We start from the raw sequence: 22375 nt of genomic DNA on the forward strand, positions 1-22375 counted from the left end.
GCCTTAACTTCGGCCTTATGCTCTTAATCCTAATGCCCCATAACCCTAGGTTGGATATTACATTCCCCTTCACCTTTTCCAAAACCCTAAGCCCCTATCCGCTTAGGCCCTAATATCAAGTCTGCCCCTTTGCTTTAATATAAAATGTTGTTAATGAACTTGAATAATAATTTATATTAAATATAAAAGTATTATTAACATTATTTTTATAGACCTAGCCCCATCTTGAATTCCTTGAGCCTACACTAACAATCTCACAATACGCTTTCACATATAAAGTACCCTTACATTTGGATATACATCATCTTTAAATTTGGAACTTGGAGACCATGCTAGCCTGAACACATACATTAGGAATATGATCCCAAGTCAAGCTAAGAAATAGGTGTTGTTGCAAGCACTATATTGCTCCTAAATGTGGTGAGTGCACTGGTTTTTGAATACTTTTTAAGGAAGGTGAGAAGTCTCTTCCTAGGCCTTATTGAATAGAATCTACCATTTGAGTTTAGCAAGCGGAGCATGATTTGTGTCCAAAAGAGTGCAATTCTTCGACTATGAGTTAACTATGCCTATATATGTGTGGCCTATGAGTATGAGCCTACTAAATTCCAATGTACGTAAGCATTAAATTGTGTTGTGTATGTCATTTTAAGGAAATCTTTCATTAAGCATGCATGGACCTAGGTCTCTATCTTCATCTCATTGCACTTAATTTTTGTAGATACACACAAATACTTATATGTTCCCTGAAAGGTATCTCCACATCTTCATTTGGATCATATGAAACTTTATTTAAAGTCACTATGAGCCTTAGACCTCTCACAATTGTAATATATACATCAAAGCTAAATAGTGCAAGCCAGTGCTCTTTGATGCAATTAAGACTACCTCAAAATAGTAAAACTCAATGTGATGATCTTGGGACTATGTACCTCTGTGTGTGTGTGTGTACATGATGTTCATAATATTTCACATCATTATGTAGGTCTTAGTTGCTACATCTTTAGCCTCATGGTTTGTGCATCTTATTCACAAACCTAACAAAAAGAGCATCGATTTGCAATCTATCCTAATGTTGAAGACATATAGCTGTAAAGTCTTACACAAGGTTGTATAATGATGTTTAATTTGAAATTTGGTAATTCTCATTTGTCATTAGCACTAGAATTCATGAGCACATAATTCATTGTAGAGAAGAAAGTTTTGGGATGTGAAGTGCCTGCCCTCTAAGTGTTATTGACACTAGTGTGAAGCATTTTCTAAGATCGGTGTGAAGCACCAAGAGAATGTAAGCGTGATTTCAAACCACATCTCACATTCACTAATGCGAAGTACCCTAATTGTTACTAAGCTCTGGGAGAACATCGATGTGAAATGTGGAGGGAACTTAGCCATGGAGCGCCTCTGTCCCCTTAGAAAGGTATTTGTGACATGATCTTTGGGAAGGTTGCTATTGAATAGCTAGTGATTGATGAGGTATTTCAAGGAGGGCTCTCAACACTTCTTGTGTGAAGGATTCTTACTTGGGGTGTCTAGGGTAGCCCAAAATACTGAGGTAGCTTCTAGGCCACGGTTTTGCTTTTCTTTCTGAGAGCCTGTGTGTGATTTGCACTTTCAGTAGTGCTGCTTCGGCTGGCGGGGTTCGCACGGTTCTTGTCGCTATGAGTCACCAGGCCAGACTGCTTAGAAGCGTTGTGGGCTCGATCAAGGCTGTCTCATCTGCTGGCGTATCCTCTCCCCATCGCACCCGTCGCCTCATCCTGCAGGTCGGTCCTCCTGTCCTCCTCTGTCTCTTTAATGAAATTGCTTTGATCGTAGAAATGCCAAAACAGCAAAAATTAATGGCTTTCAACACTGTTGCCTGTCTGATTATTCAGAAAAAAGATTCCCCCTTAAATCCAACAACCCAACCGAGGTGCATGGGTTGCGATTGTTTGTCTGAAATTTGTCTGATTGCTTAAAGAATGTGTTCCTTCATTCCAAAAGCTCAACCATATCGCTTTTCTGATTGCCTCGAAAAGATTGCGCAGAAAAATAACGAAAATTGTTTGTCTGATTGCTTGGAAAATGTATCCTTTGTTCCAAAAATTCAACCCAAGTGTACGCGTTTCACAATTATTTTTCTGATCGTCTTGAAAATTTTCCAAAAACTCAGCCAAGGCACACGCAATGTGCAATTGTTTGTCTCACCGATTAGAGAAACGATTCCTTTAGTTCAAAAGCTCAAGCAAGCTGAACTTGTTTCACAGTTTCTAATGGAGAGAATTATAGTCATGTGTTAAACCAGCTGGACCCTATCCATTAGACGTAATCTCAACAACATTAACAGCATGGCAGAAGCAATGGGTGATTGCATTCAAATTGATAAGTGATTGGTGGGAAAAGTAGTTCCATAGTGAGGGTTGAGTGGTAGTGAATGTTGGAAAAAATAAATTTTAATGCCAATTCGGAAGCTTCATGGGATCCTATACACCTTGGAGACAATCCTAAATTGATTCTGTGCAGGTTCCTATCATTGATCATGGGTATTTGGAATCTAAACACATAATTAAGGGTTTTTAATGTAGACACATGTGGAGTGAGCCATCCGCATTATATATCAAAAGTCATGGAGATGAAAATCTGGCCAATCATTTCTCCAGATTTTCACCAATCTGCTCCATAACATATGGGACCTTGTTGATGAAAAGCTTGAGGATCTTGTGTGATGGCTTCCTTATCTTGCCATTTAGAAAGATTTTTGTGTTATTCAGCATACCCTAATAACTGGATCTTTCTGACTCTTCCACTATGCTTCTTTACCCTAATCTGGAAAAGTGGCCCGGGCCACCCTCACATAAAAGAGAGGACTATTTCCCCTTTGGGCTTTGATAATAATTGAACATACGTAAGTCAAGCCCCTCCAAGGACACCCCTAGTTACTGGATTCCAAAAATAGATGTGGACTATGTGGTCCTTGATTTTGAGTTGGGCATTTTTAGGGTTATGAAGATTGGGCTTGGTGAAACCAAAGTCTAGAATGGCGTTTTCTTGGAGGTTGATGTTTTCATCACATGGTAGTATTTTTTGTTTCACATCATTAGAGAATATGGAAAGCATATTCTAGATATTATGTTATGAGGGATCTAAGGAATAACCTTCTTGTGATGGGGGGTGAGATTGTGAGTCATTTGCTTCTTCTATATTATATTGTGCTTGTTGTCCAAGCTATTTTGTGTGAGCATGATTGTGTGATATTGATGAACTATACAAGTTTCTCAGACATGTTTGATTAATAGCTGCAAAAGGTGCATCATTGCTGCAATGTATGATGTGATACCAAAGGAGAAGATTAGTGGCAAGAAACGAGATTTGTCACGTATTAAAGTTTTCAGATGTATTTTACATGTTCATGTGCCTAATGAGCTAAGAAAGAAGTTGGACCCAAAAGCTGAAAAGTGTATATTTGTTGGCTTTCCTTGCCCAAAAGAGATAGAGGTATTGTTAGGATTAATAAGGAGGTGTTGGAGTAGCAACAACTTGAATGAGTATTGATGAGTATTGCCCTATGCATATGGTTGCTACATTAGCCTTGCTGATCTTGTCAAGTGGTAAGGAGGAAATGAAGTGAAGAAGAAAGATATCTCTTTTCTTAAATATGAATATGGATGTGAGTAAAGCACTTATTTCATTAAATGTTGAGCTCGCCTATTGCCAGATAAGATCTTGGTAACTTTTGAAGCTGCACAGTACAAGACGACGAGAAAGTGGTTACTTGACATTTAGTACTCATAAATCAATGCTAGTTTAGGTGGCTCAGTAAACAATTATCGTCTATCAGTTTGTCTGTGAGAACCATCTGAAGAGCACTCTTCTAGAGATCTTAACAGGTGCTATATTGGGTGTTGGATTATTTTCCTCATATGCATGTGTCAAACAACCTAGTGCAAGTGCTATGTGGCTAGAGGAAGCCATATGTGGGCCAACACTGAACTCTACAAAACACCTCCAATGTTGTGCAAGTAGTGCCATCAATCATGGGCAACTTGGTGGAGTACTATGAGGGTGCATGATATGCCCTTGATAAAAGGAAGGGATCACATAAAGGGCACTCTCCAAGATGATAATAGCTTTCTTACCCAACCTGTTGTTGCTTTTTTGACATTTCAATGTCTTAGAGTTTAAAAAGTACATCACAATGATTACTTTTGTTTATATCATATGTTTTATCAAGCAATTAGATCAATCAGCTGTCTTGGGATGTTGAAAATAGGAACTTAATTTAATGTTTGTACTGAGAAAGTATGCTGCTAGGTGTGTCCGAAGTACAAGAAATAGAGGTTTATCATTCTGATGATGTTCATAGTGACAGGGGACACTGTCCTGGGCCCTTAGGAAAGCAAAATGACTTGCCAATGCATAATGTTTTGGTTGTCATGTGGGATGTCTCATGGTAGGTCTCTGATGAAGGCACAGTCATCTTATTGCCCCCTGTTACTGTAACCTGATATGGGATGGGCTATGAAGGCATAATTGTTTGCTAAGAGAATTAGTCATGCTGCATGTTTGACAATGCTTGATTAATGTCTCCTGCAAAGTTTACATGTACAAGGATTGTGTGCACCCAGTTGTGCATGTGTTTCTGCACCTTGCATGTATTTATCACATGACAAGCAATGAGGTGTAATTTGTCATGCTGCATGTTTGACAATGCTTGATTAATGTCTCCTGCAAAGTTTGCTTGTACAAGGATTGTGTATGCCCAGTTGTGCATGTATTTCTGCACCTTACATGTATTTATCACACGACAAGCAATGAAGTGTAATTGATAAAGTTCTTTTGAAGGTGGCAGCATTCATTCAATATTAGACATTTCAGTCTTTATATATATAGGCATTATCTCTCAACTGAAAAGCACTCGCTGGGCTCTTGCGATCATTCATTGTTTTATGGTGAATGAAGTGCATGAAACTGCAAAGCAAGCTTGTAACAGTCATTCACAGTTTTGCTTCATCATGCATGGTGTCCTAGAGGGCTGCTGGCAGCTTCTTTTGGATGGTTTCTGCTTTGTTTTTGGATAATGTAAATTCATGGATGTTTTTGTCCCCAGGGCCACCAGTGCACGGGTTATACCTGCCATTCACCTACTATCAAATCTCCAGTGATATCTTTGGCAAGATTTTGTACAACAGCTGCACCGGATGCAAAAACAAGAAATGACAACCCAAGCACAGCCTCCGCAGCAGCAGCAGGAAAGTCCAGTGCAACCAACACAGAGGGAGTGGAAGCACAAGCACAAGCAAAAGGGGTGAACACAGCTTCTACAGGAAACTCGACGACAACTGCCAAAGAGGGAAGCTTCCAGAATGGTACGGAGACAGCTGAAAAGTCCAATGGAGCAGAAGCACAATCAAAGAAGGCAAAGGAGTCCAGTAACATAGATGATGATTCTGAAGCAGAGTCTGAAACAGAGGATGATAAAGAAAAAGATCCTGCAACCTTGTTAAGGATAAAGGAGGTCCAACTGAAAGATATGGACAGGACGATCGCTGAAGTTAAACAGAAGGCACTCAGTAACCTTGCTGAAATAGAGAATACTAGAGGCAGAACCAGGAGAGATGCAGATAGCATCAAGCAGTATGCATTAGAGGTCTGTTGTTAGCAGTCATTGCTGTTCATACTGTGTTGCATTCTCTCTTAGTCTCTTACTTCATTCTGTTTTTTCTGTCTGCCCATTGTTTCTATATTTAAAAAATCTAGAATTTTGCCAAAAGTCTTCTGGATGTGGCGGATAACCTGGGGCGAGCAGCTACAACTGTGCCAGAAAGTGTAAGAAATGAGAGTTTAGCGAATGATGATTCGAATCATGCTAAGCTGCTGAAGTCCTTACTTGAAGGTGTTGACATGACAGAGAAGCAGCTAATAAAGGTTCTGTATTTAAATATTTATTCAACCGCATCTACCTAAAGACATTTGTGATTGCTTTGCATGGATGGCTGACCTGCAAGTGTTGCCATTCAGATTTTCAATAAGTTCGGAGTTCAGAAGTTTGATCCAGTTGGAGAACATTTTGACCCTAAGCAGCATCTTGCAATTGTTGAGGTGGAGGATGCGACAAAAGAGCCTCAAACAATAGCAAGCGTTGTGAAGGTTATTAGCATTTGACCCCTTCTTTTGGATTCCTCAGTTGATTTTTCGAACTTTGGTCTTTTGTTGGCCTGTGGGCTTATATAACATGCATTCTTTTGCTTCTTATGCAGTCAGGGTACATGCTCCAGGGTAAGATAATCAGGCCTGCAGAAGTTAATGTTGTGAAAAAGGCACAAAATCAGACTCAAAGTCAGGGGAGCTGAGGTAGCAATGTATTGGCCTTTTTTGTAGTCATATTCCGGCTTAGTCGTCCCGTAACTATTGAGGTAAAGCATCCTTGTAGCAGCCAGTCAAAAGGACTTGAGGAGAGCAATGATGGCCGCTGCTAGCAGCTGTTAGATCTCCTTCACCATTTGTTAAGACTTTTAGCATTTTACGAGCTCTGTCTAGCTTTCTCTTCTTGCCTCTCTTGGTTGCTATTTTGGGGGCTGTTGGCTCAAACATTTATATTAATCTACAGCTTAAACAATGAAATCTTTGTGCAACCTTGAGAGATTTGAGCACTAGTATCATGTAGTCCAATGCTGTCAATGAGATTTGGAGAAAAAATGTCAGGGGTATGCCTTCTGCGTCATGGGGGAAGAGGAAGGGGGACATGCATGCAGACATTACAATTATTTGTATGCTCGTTGGGAACCTCAGATAAGTTGAAAACCTACCTCACAGCAATTTAGAGAGCTGATCACTCAGGTGAAAATATATCTAATGCAAGGAACTCAAAACCAATGATAAAAAAACCCAGTCGAGATCCATCTATTTGGTCAAGTCTAAAAATGCCATTCAACGATTGCCACAAAAAGTATGAAATTTGAATATTTGTCAACATGGGATCCTGTGGAAGTGTAATGTGAAAATTTACCTCAAGCTTCAGTATTTTGTAGGCGAGAAATGTAGATTGTAAAGGCCAAAGAGGTTGAACAAGCAATGGAGCAGGATCATCTAGCTTGGTGTATTTTCTTGGTTCTATTGAAGTGCTGTGAATTGGGAGGACTCTTGTAATGCATCTCCAAAAGAAAGCTTTGTTTGAAAGTAAGCTTACTTATATTTCCAAATAGTTTTATCCATCATCCAAGTCTTAGAAGAGTACCAATGCACATGAGAGGACTAGATTTGTTAAATGCTCTAGAAGCAAATTGTGTTACCTTTTCTCTAGGGTCAAGGGGCTAATAGAGTGTCATCTAACAAGTGTCCATTATTTTTTTTTCCATGCAAGTTGTATTTTTTAGACAATTGGAAAATATGCACTTCATATGGCACTTGATTTTGTTGGGGGATAATTTAATATTCTTAGACCTAGTTGTTTACGAAAAAGTGATAAGAGGGCCCAGAAGAGTTACATTCAAGGATGTGGCCTAGTATATGTAACTTGCACAAAAGAGTGAAAGACACCAATAGTATGACCAGGATTCAAAGTTTAAAGGTTTTAGAACATCCAAGTTGCAAAAAATGTAACCTTAAAAAGTGTTTCACTCATATTAAGCTAGTATGTGATACATAACAATGTGCTATAGTTCTCAAGTAGTATACGAAGATGCAATTTTTGTGCAAATTGTTACTAGATTGGGGTGGGGGTTGGGTCCTTCACCATAAAGGTCTACGAGTGAAGACAAATGCTCTTGATATTGTCAATCCATAACCCATCTCGTTGAATGAAAACATTTTCTCCCCAATATACTGTGTATTGCATTGATTTTGATTCAAGTTGACACTTGCAAAGTGGACCAAAGACAATGTAGAAGCTACATTCAAGGGTGAATTCTCTCTCCAAAAATAATATATAATCATTGAGGAAAATAAAGCCTTCATTTCTAAGTGCCTCTTATATTACGTAGGGAGTTCTTGAAGGAGTTAACATGAAAATACGCAAGAAGCTATTTTAGTAGTCCAAGGTTCTTGTAGAAGAAAGTGTACACTAGTGTAGGTTTTCAAGAATATGGGGGGTGTACATTTTCATCACTTGATTGATAACTCCATACTAAAAGCATTCTAGATTAATGGATACATAAAAATGTCTTCATAGTATAAGGTGTTATTCGAACTATCCTCTCTTAAGTCTAATTGTTAGATGTTTGGTAAGTTAATCCATAGGCCTTTTTGCTCTCCAATTTAATGAGATGCTTTCAAGATGCCAATGTTCCATGATTTCATTTGGCAGTTAAAAAACGTATAATTGTTTTTGTGTAATTAGATTATCTATACGAACTAGGAGTGAATGTGATAATGGTAAATTAATATTGCCATTGAGAGGGGATATTGCCTTATCCAATAATGACAATGGATTAGATGAATCTCTTGCCAAAATATATAAATTGTACAAAGCTATACTATTGCATTATACATTCTTTATCCAAAAATATTTGGGTTTTTGTTGGAAGTTACTAATGTTTGATTTAAATGATTTTTATTAGTAATCCTTAAAACAATCCTAATCACAATGGTAGAGCAACTTAATAATGAACCAAAATGGTGAAATATTTAGGTTGGTTTGATTTGACTCTTTTGAAACATAGTTCTTCAAAGTTAGAGATAAAATTTCTAGATGAAACATTGCTATGTGGTAAGGAACCTTTTTATCAGGAGGTTCCTTGAGAGATGGGAATAATCTATAGTTCACTTAGGGTAGCTTCCTAGTTCCCATTAGAGATCTGGATGTAAATGCTTGTTTAGAGTGGGTGTGAGTGAACTTTGTTAAAGATGTAGGATCTAGAGCATGACAAAGGCAGTAGCTATGGAGGATGGAAGATAAAGACACAACTCATGTTGACATGACAATGTAGACAACTGTTACACAAGTGAATTAGGTTTCAAGATTGAGACTTGAACTCATAAACACAATCTTGTGTATGGACAACAATGACACAGACACTTGACATAAAGAGACAAGTACTATTGCATTATCATCATATGAAAGTGATGGTTCAAGTACATCATTATATAGAGTTCTTTGGTACCACCTAACATCCACTGTGCATATGGGATTTTGTCTCTGTTCCTAGAATGGACTACATCTTCCTAGCCTAGCTGTCCTATACAAAGGGACTAGAGTAGGTGTGATTGCAAGTATCTCAACACCCCTCCTCAATCACAACCAAAAGTACAAAGTGTGTAGAGGCTTTAGTAAAAATAACACTTGCAAAGTGTGGGCACACCATAAACATGGCAAAATACCAGAGACTGTCGCGGAAAAGGCTAAGTGTGGATACCACAAACATGATGGACATCCAGAGGCTGTAGCAAGGGCCTTACAAAGTATACAGAGGCTGTAGTACCAGGATAACTGAGGAGTTTTACAAGTTTATGTTTGAGACATTAGGACTAGGAAACACAAAACTTAAAAAGTCTATATGAATAGAAGGACTGAGAGGTTGTCCTTCTCCTGGTGGTCTTCTTCTTATTCTTCCTTTGCTCCATTTTCTTCTTCTTCTTGGACTGCAACTAGATATGCCTTTTGGGACCTCTTTCTTGCTTGGCAGAACTTCTCGGTGTGTCCGGTCCTTTTGTAGAAGTCACAGAAGAGCTGATCCTTCTTGCCTTTATACATGTTGCCAACATATAATGCATGCTCATCTCTAGAGGTACTTGGTTCTTCCTTAGTTTTTAGCTTCTTTTCCTCTTCTAACAGTGATGCCTGGATATCAACAAGTTCAGGATTTGGCATGTTGATTAAAGTTGTTGATACATTATTATATTTAGGAGGCAAACTCTTAAGTAGAACACTGATGCAAACATCTTTTTCCATTTTAATGTTGATTCTTGCAAGTTGGGTCAGAAGTCCTTCCATGTAATTCAGATGTGTGGCAAGTGATGTGTTGGACTTCATTTCAAGCCTGAAAAACTCAATCAGGAGACCATACTTTGATGATTTAGACTGTGCACCGAACAAGGTGTCAAGTCTCTTCCATGTATCCTGTGAGGTCTCACAGTTATCCACATGGTGGATATAGCTGTCGTCTAGCTCCAGTTTGATAATGGCATGGGCTTTGTCATCATTCTTTTGCCAAGTAGCTGCAAGGTCCGCATCCCGAGGTTTATTCTCTTTGCCATTTGTGATGGCCCAGAGACCCTTCTTCATCAAGATGAGCTTGATGCGGGTTTGCCAAGTGTGAAACCCAACTCCCTTGAACCGAGCTATCGGTGAGTCTTTTCCCATGCTGGAGAGTTGGAGCAGCAGCAAATTAGTTCCAAGATTCTCAGATTTTACAAGTGAAAGAGCATATTACAATGTGTTAAGAGACAAAAGTAATGGTAGTGTGAAAAACACACTATGTCTGACTTGATGTTGAGCTTGAATCTTCCTGTTCGGGTCTTCGATCCTTTGTCGATCTTTCCAGGTTCTTCCCCTCCTTGATTTGATGTTGGGACAATAGATCTGAGTAACAAATGCTTCAGTTGATTGAGAAGAAGCAAGAGCTTGAAGTGAAGGAAGAAGCTTGAATTAAAGTGGCTATGGTGGCTTGGTCTTCAATTCTTCCAAATGTTCAAGATCTCCCCTCCTTGATGATTTGATGGGAAGGTTGATCAAATTAGAGTGGCAAGAGCTTTGTTTGAGTCCTGAGGAGAGAGAAATTGATGGATTTTTGAGCTTGAAGCTCAAAGCTATGGCTGCTTGAGTTTAGGGTTCTTGGACCCGACTGTTCTTTCCACTGTAGCAGCACGTGGGAGTAAAATTTTTAAGAGCCCTCTTAGCTAGAGTTGGCCCACTATATGGTCTACTAAAGCCCCATAAAAGCCCCTTCAATGGCTGCCCCTATGCCGAGCTATAGCAGGTCATTTAGACAGCTGCAAAAAACTGCGCCAATTTGGGGAGATCAGCAATGACGAGCCGTATGACGCACAATGTTGGTGCTTTTCATGCTGGGCAGTTGCACGTAGGAGTGCAGAAGATATTCTCAGAAGAAATCGTGAAGAGATAAGGACTGTAGAGAAAGATATGGAGGCTCCAAGTACTGCAGGTCCAGTTTGGCTATGGCAGACACAGGGCAGAGATTGAGAAAATTGTCAATGCTGAGCTCCAGGGTGTGCAATGCTTAGGCGTGAGGTGCCAAGGAGGAGCTTTGGAAGTAGAGGAACATTTTTCCAGAAGGAATTGCAGTGAGATATGACTTGTGGAGAGAGATCCAAGAGCTTGAAGCAGGCAGGGTGCATGCTAGCTATGGCTGCCAAGGAAGGTCAAGTAGAGATGAAGGTGAGAAATTGAACCATGAGTTGGATTGAGCTCAAACTGAGCTAGATGAGAGTGAACTGGAGCTGGAGGAGCAGTGCCATGCCTGTCTAGGCTCTGATACCATGTTAAAGATGCGGGATCTAGAGCATGACAAAGGCGGTAGCTATGGAGGATGGAAGATAAAGACACAACTCATGTTGACATGACAATGTAGACAACTGTTACACAAGTGAATTAGGTTTCAAGATTGAGACTTGAACTCATAAACACAATCTTGTGTATGGACAACAATGACACAAACACTTGACATACGAGACAAGTGCTATTGCATTATCATAATATGAAAGTGATGGTTTAAGTACATCATTATATAGAGTTCTTTGGTAGCACCTAACATCCACTGTGCATATGGGATTTTGTCTCTCTTCCTAGCCTAGCTATCCTATACAAAGGGACTAGAGTAGGTGTGATTGTAAGTATCTCAATAAACTTGAACTAATCAAATCTAAAGGTTGACTGGTTGGGCTAAGTAAGATTTAAATGCGGTTTTTTGTTGGACTATTGAAATGGTCTTAAGGAAAGGCTTAGAATGTTAGTAAACGAGTGAATTTATTAACTAATTTCATTTATTTTGGTGCAACATCTCTTAGTGGTTCGCTTGTTATCTGAACAAAAGTGGCTTAGATTTGGTTAGTCATTTTTTGGTGCATTTGCTAGGAGCTAAGTGCACTTGTTAGCTTGTAGTAATCTCTAGGATAAATCAATCATAGGGACTAACATGAACGTTAATGAGCGGATGCCAATTATCTTTCTTAAGACAACACTTTCCCAAATTGTCTCAAGATTGCAAAATGCGTATTTTCAATTGGGCTAGGGACACTAATATAGTAGTTGAGAATGATAGATATTTGGGCCCCAACTGTATATCAACATAGAGAAATTCTCAACTTGGAGTTGGGGATAGAATTAGGGATTGAATATTTACATAATTACTAAAAATTTTATGTAAATAGGGTACATGATTACTATACGAACATGATTACATAGAAATTCAATCACTCTTAAGCAAGTAAAAGGCAACTTATAAATCAACCAAGAGAGTAAATTCTTGATGGGCTTGACAGAAAGCTTGGTGGGCTACAAAATATATCCATTGGGCTTCATTTGTGAGCTACCTTTGGGATCTCTCTCGCTCGCTCGCTCTCTCTCTCTCTCTCTCTCTCTCTCTCTCTCTCTCTCTCTCTCTCTCTCTCTCTCTCTCTCTCTCTCTCTCTCTCTCTCTCTCTCTCTCTCTCTCTCTCTCTCTCTCTCTCTCTCTCTCTCTCTCTCTCTCTCTCTCGTGTGAGTGGTAGGGTAGGCATGCTGATTGTCATGCACTGTTAATTCAATGTATGCATATCATAAGGTAGCCATGTTCTACCACTATATGTATGTGCACGTGCTCATGTGCGCACATACACACATGTGATTAAAGGGGAAGACGCCATGGATTTGACATATGCATATCACGAGAATGATGAGGCGTTCCTCTACTATCACTCGTTGTGCATATTTGTATATGCTTCACACACATGAACATGGTAAGAGGAGATTGCAGATTAGCATGTGTTATGCATGGCATGAGGTGGTTTTCCTTGTAACACATTACTTGCACGTGTGAGTTTTCATCAATATATGCAGTGTGCTTTCACTTATGAGACACATGGATTATGTGTCATATATTCCACATATACATGTCATGATATCTTTGTCTCATGATGTGTGTGTAGGGCCGAAAGGTGCTTCTTAAATAGGCACTCAATTGTGAATTTACCAAGTGAGTGTCTTTTGATAAGTATGCCTTAGTTGACTTGGCACTATGTTGTGAACTTGGCATAGAGGTATTATTTTGATATGGATGGACACTTGGTAATGAATTTGGCTATATTGTGTCTTGATGAGTCACATATGAAGACACAAAGTGATGGACATTTGGTCATGTACTTGGCATAATGTCTTGACATGTTGATTGTGTAGTATTATTTGATGGGATGGGCATTTATGTTGTGTATTTGGCTAGAAAGTGTCCTAATATATATGTTGTGTTGTTTTGAAAACTTGTAATATTATTCATTTTTAAAATTCAATAGTAGATTTATAGAATTGTGCTTTTTAATTGAAAAATGTATGCATCTCGATTAACTTAAATTAATATAATGTAATTGTGTTTTTAATTGAACATTATATGCAACCCTCAACTTATAATTGTTTCATATAATTACATTTTAAAACTAAAAATTGAGTTATTTGCCTTAATAAAGAAACATGATCACACATGTGAGAATGCATGGATCTTGAGCATGGCTGCAACTATGGAGGTTGGAAAGTGGTGACTAGAATCATTGCAACATGAACAAATGACACTAACTATTACTTGAGTGAATTAGGTTCCAAGATTGAATGCTTGGACTCATAAACACAATCTCAAGTAGGACGTGACAATGACATAGAGTGTAGTACAAAGTATGATAGCATTGCATTGAAAGATGAACCAAGTACATGCTTTTATAGCTTTTCCAGCTTCTCCACTCTCCTCACTGTGCTTATGGGATACAAGTCTCCTCATCATGCAACATACATCATTTGACCTATTTTCCAAAAAAACACACACACACACATACACACACACACACACACACACTCTCTCTCTCTCTCTCTCTCTCTCTCATTTTTTTATAGCAACAACTTAAAGCAACAATACCAACTATACAAGCACTTAATGTCATGCAAATAGGATGACTTAAAGCAACAACATCAGGCTACATGAGCACTTAATGTCATGCAAAAAGGACAACACTTTCATGCAAATTGAGTTATTTACCTTAATGTCACATGTAAATAGGATGACTCTTTCATGCAAATTAAGTTATTTGCCTTCAAGCAATAACACTAGCTACAAGAGTACTTAGTGTCATGTAAATTGAATGATTTACCTTAAGAAAGAAATATGACCACACACACACACACACACACACACACACACACACACACACACACACACACACACACACACACACACACACACACACACACACACACACACACACACACACACACACACACACACACACACACACACACACACACACACACACACACACACACACACACACACACACACACACACACACACACACACACACACACACGAATGTAAATAGCAACGAATTAAGATAACAACACCAACTATACGAGCACTTAATGTCATGCAATGACTTAAGGCAACAGTACCAACTACACAAGCACTTAGCTCAATAAGAAATAACTTAATGCACTTTATATAGCATTTCAAACATCTATTATAATGTGCCATTGCGAATTTATGTAGCATTTCAAACATTTGTTATTTTGTGTAGTTGTGAATTTTCATTGAAAATTATAACAATTTGTTTTCATATATGTGTCCCCTTATCGTTTGTAAATCATGTTTGTGATTTTTCATACATACAATTCTATGTTCAAGTGAAGTTGACTTGCAGTTTGTAGATTTAGGGCTTGCCACTATGCCTAAACACTTGTTTTTCTTTACTATAGAAAATTATAAGTATTTATTTTCATACATATGTACTTCTCAATTTTGAATCTTTATGAGTTTTTATACATACAGTTCTATCAAGTGAGTTTTACTTGCAGTTCATATGTTTAGGGTTTGTCAGTATGCTTATACACTTATTTTTCTTCACAGTAGAGACCTAGGAGTTTGCAAGTTACGAAGCTGGTGCTTAATGTTGCAAAATTGTTGTACATTTGCTTGGTGTAGGATATATCAGCTAGCATGGAGGGGTAGATATAGTTCGTGAATAGTAACAAAATCACCCTTGTGGACTTTTGCAATGAGACACATACGACAATGTGTACACTGCTACAATAACAAGGTCTTCCATACTTGGTTGCTAATGCAATCTTGGATGTTGAGAAGAATTTACATCTTTTTTGCAAGTTGTTGGGAAACACACCTAAGATGTTGGAGAATTTGAAGGAGCTAACACCAATGTTAACTTCAGGGAAAAAATTGGCAATGTGGAACAAAAAGTGGAACGAAGAGGTGGCATGTGCAAAATGGGCGAAAGAAATATCAAGTGTAATCTCTCTCCCCAAGAGATTGAAGACCATCATAGGTGGAAGTGCTAGCTCAGGCCCCATAGTGCAACCAATTGATTTGTCGAGGGCAAGTATAATTATACACCCATTGCAAAACCACCAATGTATACCAACAATTGGCATTCCATTTGACATGCTCAAGGTGGGCAAGCTATTAGACCATGGTGCATTTGGAGAGTGTGTTGAAGTCACCATAGAGGGCATTTCTTATTTAGATATGATATATTGCACCAAAATGTATAAGGGATTGGATTATGCTAAGTTGCAATAATTCTAGGTTAAGTGTGGAATACAAAAGGTTAATGCATTGATTGTGTGGGACATTATCTTCACCCATGAGCCCCCTGGGTTACGGTTTTCACAATGGCATATAAAATGACATATTCATGTGGGGTCCTTTCCATTAGTGCAAATAGAGGAGAACAATTGAGCACCTCCACAAGCCTCCATACAATTTTAGATCTAATCTTGATGTGCACCTACAAGAGAGATTTAACTATTGTGACATGTACCATGTCATAATACAATTAAAAAACACATGAGTTCATGCACCTGTTCACAATGGACTGGCAACACAAACGTGTCATGCAAATCCGTCCATTTTTTTTCAAAATCTATTTCGAGAAATTCAGATGGACCTCGTCGAATTGTTGCTCCAGCTCCTTCAAGTACCACTTTGAACCACTGCACATCGAATAGGATCATGGAGAAGCTACGGTAATCCACCGTGACAATACTTTGCAAGTTCCCAAAACACTCCATCTCATCTATAATTGTGTTTGGATCCATTGCTCGTCGTCGGCTCTCTTGCTCGAACCTTGCCATGATACCACAATATGTTGTGGAGCACATTTTGTCAATATGCTCCACGTGGAAATGCCGTCCTCACGACCACGCTGCACTATATATTTTGTATTGTACATTGAAACACTCAATTAGTTGTCACATATAAAATATAGATACGACAAACCCTAAATACATCATCATCTTTGCACTACATCCCCTCCAGAATTCCCACTCATCGGTTGAGACCTCCGCCCCTTCGCGAGATGCTGTGGTCAAAGCTCCATGCAACCATCGCGTTGACATAAACCGCGGCATCTCCTCCATGCCCTCAGGATATCGAATCGGTCGATGGCATGTACTACGCCAAAATTCAGATCACGCTTCCTCTTGATCTTTCCTAGCTTGTTGGTACCTAGCGAGCCACGTCTCCATAGAGACATGGTGCAGCATACAAAAGCAATTCACTTTCTCCTCCATTGCCATATCCATTCTTTTTTCTACCCCATTTCCAACCACCACATCTCCGGTCAGTCTATCATCGTCCTTCAGTGACCATAGCATACTGTTGTCTGAATTCACCGTTGGTAGCCATTGTGAAATATGCACTAACGCCTCAGACACCAACCTTCAACCATGCTACCTTTTGGCCGAGCTTGTTGTCCCACAAAGCCTTTTAGGGTTTTCATGAAGCACTCCAAGAAGAACATCCATTGCGTATGGACAGGTCCAACAATCTCCAGTTCATCTACAAGATGCACAAGAAGGTGGATTTGTATCGTGAGCATGCTGTTAGGCAGGTATTTCTCAAAGAGACAGAGAGTCTCCACTGCTTCCCGCCTTGCAGATTCAATAGAGGACGTCAATCTCCTTCTGTGAGATCCATTGCACTAAAGTTGACAACCTGTAAATCGTCCCACGTATTTCTGGAGTAAGGCATCTTGCGATCACGATCGGTAGTATAAACTGCCACAAACGAGGAAGCATTATGAGTAACGACTACACTGCAAATAGCAAAATACTAGGCCACTTACAATCCATTCGTAGTACAAACCTGACATATCTTATGCCAATCATGGGATTTTAGCCCTGATAATCGGTCGTCTTTAGAAAATGTGGACATGAGAGAATGCATCATACTCGTCGGAGTGCGGTTAAACTTGACTATTTGCTTCACAATGCGCTCTTCTTTAGTAGACAAAACCCAATGAGCGCAAGGTAGATGCAGGCGACCATTAGCACTCGACTGCGGCCAAAGCGCCTCCATCTTGCCTATCTCCTTCAAATCCATTCATGCCCCTATAGTGTCTCTCTTTCTTGTGATGTGATCCCATAGCAAGCTACCCATGTTCTTGAAAATATGCATGGGATCCAACAAGTGGTTGATTTGTAAGTGGGTCCAATATGGCAACTCATAGAAAACTGAGAACCGTCGCATTCCATTTGGATGTAACTCCGCGTGGACCATTTTCAGCTCGTACCAGCTTTGGGCATTCATATGTGCTCGAGGTCGTCCAAGAAAACCTTTCCTGAGTTCATGACCCTCTGGCAAGAAAGCGATGTGTCCTTGATATACCATCTTCTTCATGGTTTGTGACCTTCGGGAGTCTAATTGTGGCCCACACAATGGACAAGCATGATAACCTGAGGTAACCAGACCTTTCCCAACACCTCTATCCAGTGAATACAAACTTGAATGAGCTATGATAGATATTACCAATGAGAACGGAAGCCTACTTAACTGAGCACTCTCCGAATCCCGGAAAGTCATGCATGGTTCACATGAGAATGGCTCGAATATTGGGAGACCTTGACCATCGCGCTTGCTCATATCTTGCATGGTGACCCCCTCCTACAAAATCTTAAGCTCATTGACTAATGGACGAAGATACACGTCCATATTTTTGACTTTGTAGTGGCCAGGAACGAGCAAGCTAAGGATGAGATCTCCTTTCTTCGTAGAAAGCCATGGAGGGATATTGTAGTTGACAAGGACTATAGGCCACACACTATAAGAAGTTGAGTGTAGATCGAATGGGTTCACGCCATCCATAGCAAGACCAAGCCGAAGATTCCTTGACTCTCGGGCAAAGCCTGGGAAGGTAGAGTCAATGTGGCTCCATGCGCGTGAATCCACTGATATTCGTTGAACTCCATTTGTGGACCTATTCTGTGCATGCCACGTTGTCAAGCTCACCATGCTGGACATACGAAACATGTGGTTTATGTGAGGGATAAGCGAAAAGTGTCTAAGAACTTTTTGAGGGATGGTTTGCCCTTGCAAGTCCTATCGATACCTATGAGCACCACACTTTGGACATTTCTCCATAGTCTCGTATTCTCCTCGAAACAGTATGCAATCGTTGATACATGCATGGGTGCTGTTGTAGTCCATGCCAAGCTTTCGTAAAACATGTCGCGTATTATCACGAGACTCAAGCATGGTATTTGTAAGTGGTAATATATGATACTTCAGTAACCTGAAAAAAATCATCAAACACCTTGAAAAAGCACAAATGTTTTTTATGATAGTGCTGAAAAGAAATCAACGAAGCGTACATACAAGAACCAAATCCCAAGTCTCATTCTTATGCAAGGAGTCTATCTCAGACTGCATAGCCCTCTCCCAGGAGTGACTGTCAGCCCTGCGCATAGCCTCATCATAAGTGAAAGGCTCTCTTGCATCTGTAACCAAGACATAATGCATCGAGGATTGAAATGTATCAGGTGGACGTCTGTCTTTAGTAGACCGTCTCATGGCAGGCTCTACTGCCTGCCATTAGGGGAGTTTTGAGGTCTCGAAAATGCCCTGTGAGAGATCCTAGAGAGAGAAAACAATTTACGAAATAAGATCATTTTATAGAATTTTTAAAAGGTTTATATTTTGGTAAGTTAAAATATCAAAATTCGTTAATAAGTCATTGTCGTGATATTCTCGTGGTCACATCAAACCTAGAAATCTAGGTCGCCATAAAGTTGGCAAGGTTGTCATAATGAAGATCTTACCTCTCCTCATTAAAGTGAAAAGTAATATTCAATTTGAATTTTGGTGGATACTCGATTGCCTCCCTCCATCGTTTCTCCATCGTTTCTCTCTTCTTTTTTTCTCCTCCTTATTAGTCTTTTCTTTGTTTTCGTTCTTGCTTCTAATCATATCCTTAGCTATGGATCAATCACCCAATGATCTCTGTAACTCAGCTATGGATCAATCATCTAATGATCTCTGTAGCTCTCATAAAAGACCTCTCTATCATCTTCATATTGAGTTGGACAGTGAGTATGAACCGATAAGAAAGAGAACAAAATCTATCACGGTTACAGAGTCTATGAAACATATACTAAGGTTTGAAGGAAAGAAGAATATTGATCTTTGGTTAGATGGAAAGCTATATCCCAAAGATCCTAGCAGAAATAGCACTCCTCCTTTCTATAATAGCTCGTCATTAATGAGGTTTATTGGTGATGGCTACAATGGATTTTTAGGTTATACACTTAATCTTGTTGCAGAAAAGGATATCCTTGGACTAGAGAATCATCTTTTGATGAAACACAATATAGAGTTGTTGCAGAAGCTAGAGGATTGTCAACAAAAAATTTATTCATTGGAAAAGCGTATCAAAGCTTATCAACAAAAGCAAACTTTATTAGGCCTTCGAAATCGACAAAGAGCTCTTAAAAATATTGAGAATCTCAAACGAGGAGGAGGAGGCTGTGGTAAAAGAATCCAAGCAGCAAGGTATATTTTTTTTCACTTGAAAAATCTTAAATATGGCTTTATTTAAACTACTTGCATTGATTTGTGATGTTAATTTTGCTTAGATCTCTTCTACAACCAAATGCAAGTGAAAGAGATTCTTTAAAAGTAGCTTAGTTTTATTATCATCTTCTTCCTTCAGTCGTTTCAAAGGATATTTTGGAGAAGAAGAAATTTAAAAAGGCAAAGAAACAATGCTTGGAGTCATTTGTGAAGGATCATTCTTTGGATTCTGAGTTAGTACAGAAGACACTGGATAGTATTGGTATCAGTCGAGATGCTTATATGCAACTTTTCCAGCTCTTACAATCAAATATGAAGCAAGGACAGGTACACAATTGCATACTTCTGAAACCATTTGTGGTTAGGACTATCAGACAGAGAGTTAATAACAAAGTGATGGAGATTCTAGGTGAGCCTTTTCATATCAAGGCTAGCTTCAAGGGCAAGAAAAAGGAGGTTACATTCAATGAATTTAACAATATTTTCCTTAACTTGCCCACCCTACAATGCTTAATGATCAAATTTTATGACTTGTCAGTAAAGCAGAGGCACAGGGAGTGGCTAGATTTGTGATTAAACTTGATGAAAGTGAGATTCTGAAATGTAAAAAATTGGAGAGAATCTCTATCACCTTGATGAATAGAGGACTTTCGTCAAGTCATTGCAATCACTCAACATCATTTAGTGTTCAATCTAAATATAACATCTGGTGGCTAGGAGCATTTGGGGTAGATACTGAGAATTTTGATATACCATATTGGGTTTTTCATCAAACATCAATACCTAATGTTATTCAAAGGCAACAAGCAGGAGAAGAGCTATTTGTTGAAGGATTAGGGAACTACAGGATTGAGTGGCACATAGCTGGTGACCTAAAGACACTCAAATGTATGTATAATGTATCAAAGGGAGCTAACTCGAGATCTCCTTGCTTATACTGCATGTCACCAGCTGTAGAGTTAAACTCAAGCAATTGGAATAGAGCTCCCTCTAGGCACAATAAGGATCCACAGTTTAAACCAGTCTTGGACATTCCTTTAGCGAATGCCCATATTTGTACACTTCATGCACTTTGCAGGATAATCGAAAAGCTTGTTCATCTCTATATAGGATTTGCATGGAAGTTGAAGCCATTATCAACTAGAACAGATGCTATAACAAAGGTTGAAAAAGTTCTCTCTGCAATTGGTTTGCATGGTGGCAATGTTGTTATTGAACCAGATCTTCAAAAGTCTAAGGATGGTAATTGTGTCCCAAAAAAACCATCTATTGGTGGACTGAAGGCTAGAAGGTTTCTAGGCTTTCATGGGAGACTTGGCAAGATAAACTCGAGAAATGGTGGCTCAACTATTAAATTTAATCAGTGGAAATCCCTACATAATGCAGTTAAGGATCACACTGATAATGGACAAGCTCGAAATAGAAAAGCTAAAGTTTGGGAAACACTAGACAAGTGTTTTTTTATTGTGATAAGACTGAATGGAATGATGATGATCTCAAAGACTTTAAAAACCGATTGAACCTTTTCAAAAAGGCGATGACAGAAGCTTGGGGTGATCAACACTACTCACTATATGGTAAGAAGTTTGTATATGTTTGTTTCTTCATTGTCAAACTCATATAATGTTTTTTAATAACTTTCTTTATTTGTTGACTATGCAGCATATTCTATACAACCATGCTCCATACTTTATTAAACAATATGGATCTCTATCTATCTGGTCAACCCAAGGTATGGAAAAATCACATTATCAAGCAAGAACAAAATATTTCAGACACACAAGACATGGAGGTGGAAGACACAAAGCCAACAGTTTATTAGAGGTCTTTCAATGGTTCTATCGACAAATTTGGCATAAATTCAAGCTTAAAGATACAACCACATCAAGCAATACATCATCTTTAGCAAGGACTATACAAATTGTTACCCAAAGAAGAAAAGATAGATATTTAAATTCTTGCGCAAAGCAAAGATTTACAGAATGGTTACAAACCAAACAAAGAGTTGGGAAAAGATGGGTTTCAAGAAACCCTTAATCTTTGGCATCTTCTAGTCTGATTGTGTTGCAGAAGAGTCCTCAGTTTCAGGCACCTCAACAGGGCCTTCAGAGGAGTCCTTGGTTTCAGGTAGCTCGACAGGGCCTCTAGAGGAATCTTTTGTTTCATCCTACTCAATAAGACCTCTGTATTTCAAAAACTCTTGTTTCCGATAGCCTGGAAGAAGCTGCCAAGAACTCCAAAATATCTAGCTCTAGATCCACTGTATCCAGGCATGAAGCCAAAAACTCTTATGGCTTCTTCCTTCTCCACCAAAATGATCTTGTCCAAACCTCTGCTGAAAACTTGAGATCCAATTACCTTTGAGATAGCTCTCAAAGCCATCATTGGTAGACTTGGAGAGC

At 39.1% G+C, this 22375-nt stretch overlaps 1 protein-coding gene across 1 annotated transcript; it reads left to right on the forward strand.

Moving 5' to 3' along the window:
• Positions 1 to 1501: 1501 nt before the first annotated feature.
• LOC148029306 (grpE protein homolog 2, mitochondrial-like) lies at positions 1502 to 6603 on the forward strand. Its single transcript, XM_087688085.1, has 5 exons — positions 1502 to 1766; positions 5090 to 5629; positions 5740 to 5907; positions 6001 to 6129; positions 6240 to 6603. Exons 1-5 carry the CDS (start codon positions 1662 to 1664, stop codon positions 6330 to 6332), a joined length of 1035 nt encoding a protein of 344 aa, XP_087544211.1. The 5' UTR covers positions 1502 to 1661; the 3' UTR covers positions 6333 to 6603.
• Positions 6604 to 22375: the final 15772 nt, after the last annotated feature.

This window comes from Lygodium microphyllum, chromosome 11, assembly GCF_053477565.2.
Source record: "Lygodium microphyllum isolate KBCC chromosome 11, Lygodium_microphyllum_v1.1.10, whole genome shotgun sequence".
Taxonomy (NCBI): Eukaryota; Viridiplantae; Streptophyta; class Polypodiopsida; order Schizaeales; family Lygodiaceae; genus Lygodium; species Lygodium microphyllum.

Bases quoted from the DNA above. Each gene is read 5' to 3' on its own strand.
- LOC148029306 (XM_087688085.1), top strand. From the start codon at position 1,662: ATGAGTCACCAGGCCAGACTGCTTAGAAGCGTTGTGGGCTCGATCAAG. The intron at 5,630-5,739 runs GTCTGTTGTTAG...TAAAAAATCTAG, and splicing joins TCAAGCAGTATGCATTAGAG to AATTTTGCCAAAAGTCTTCT. The intron at 6,130-6,239 runs GTTATTAGCATT...CTTCTTATGCAG, and splicing joins CAATAGCAAGCGTTGTGAAG to TCAGGGTACATGCTCCAGGG.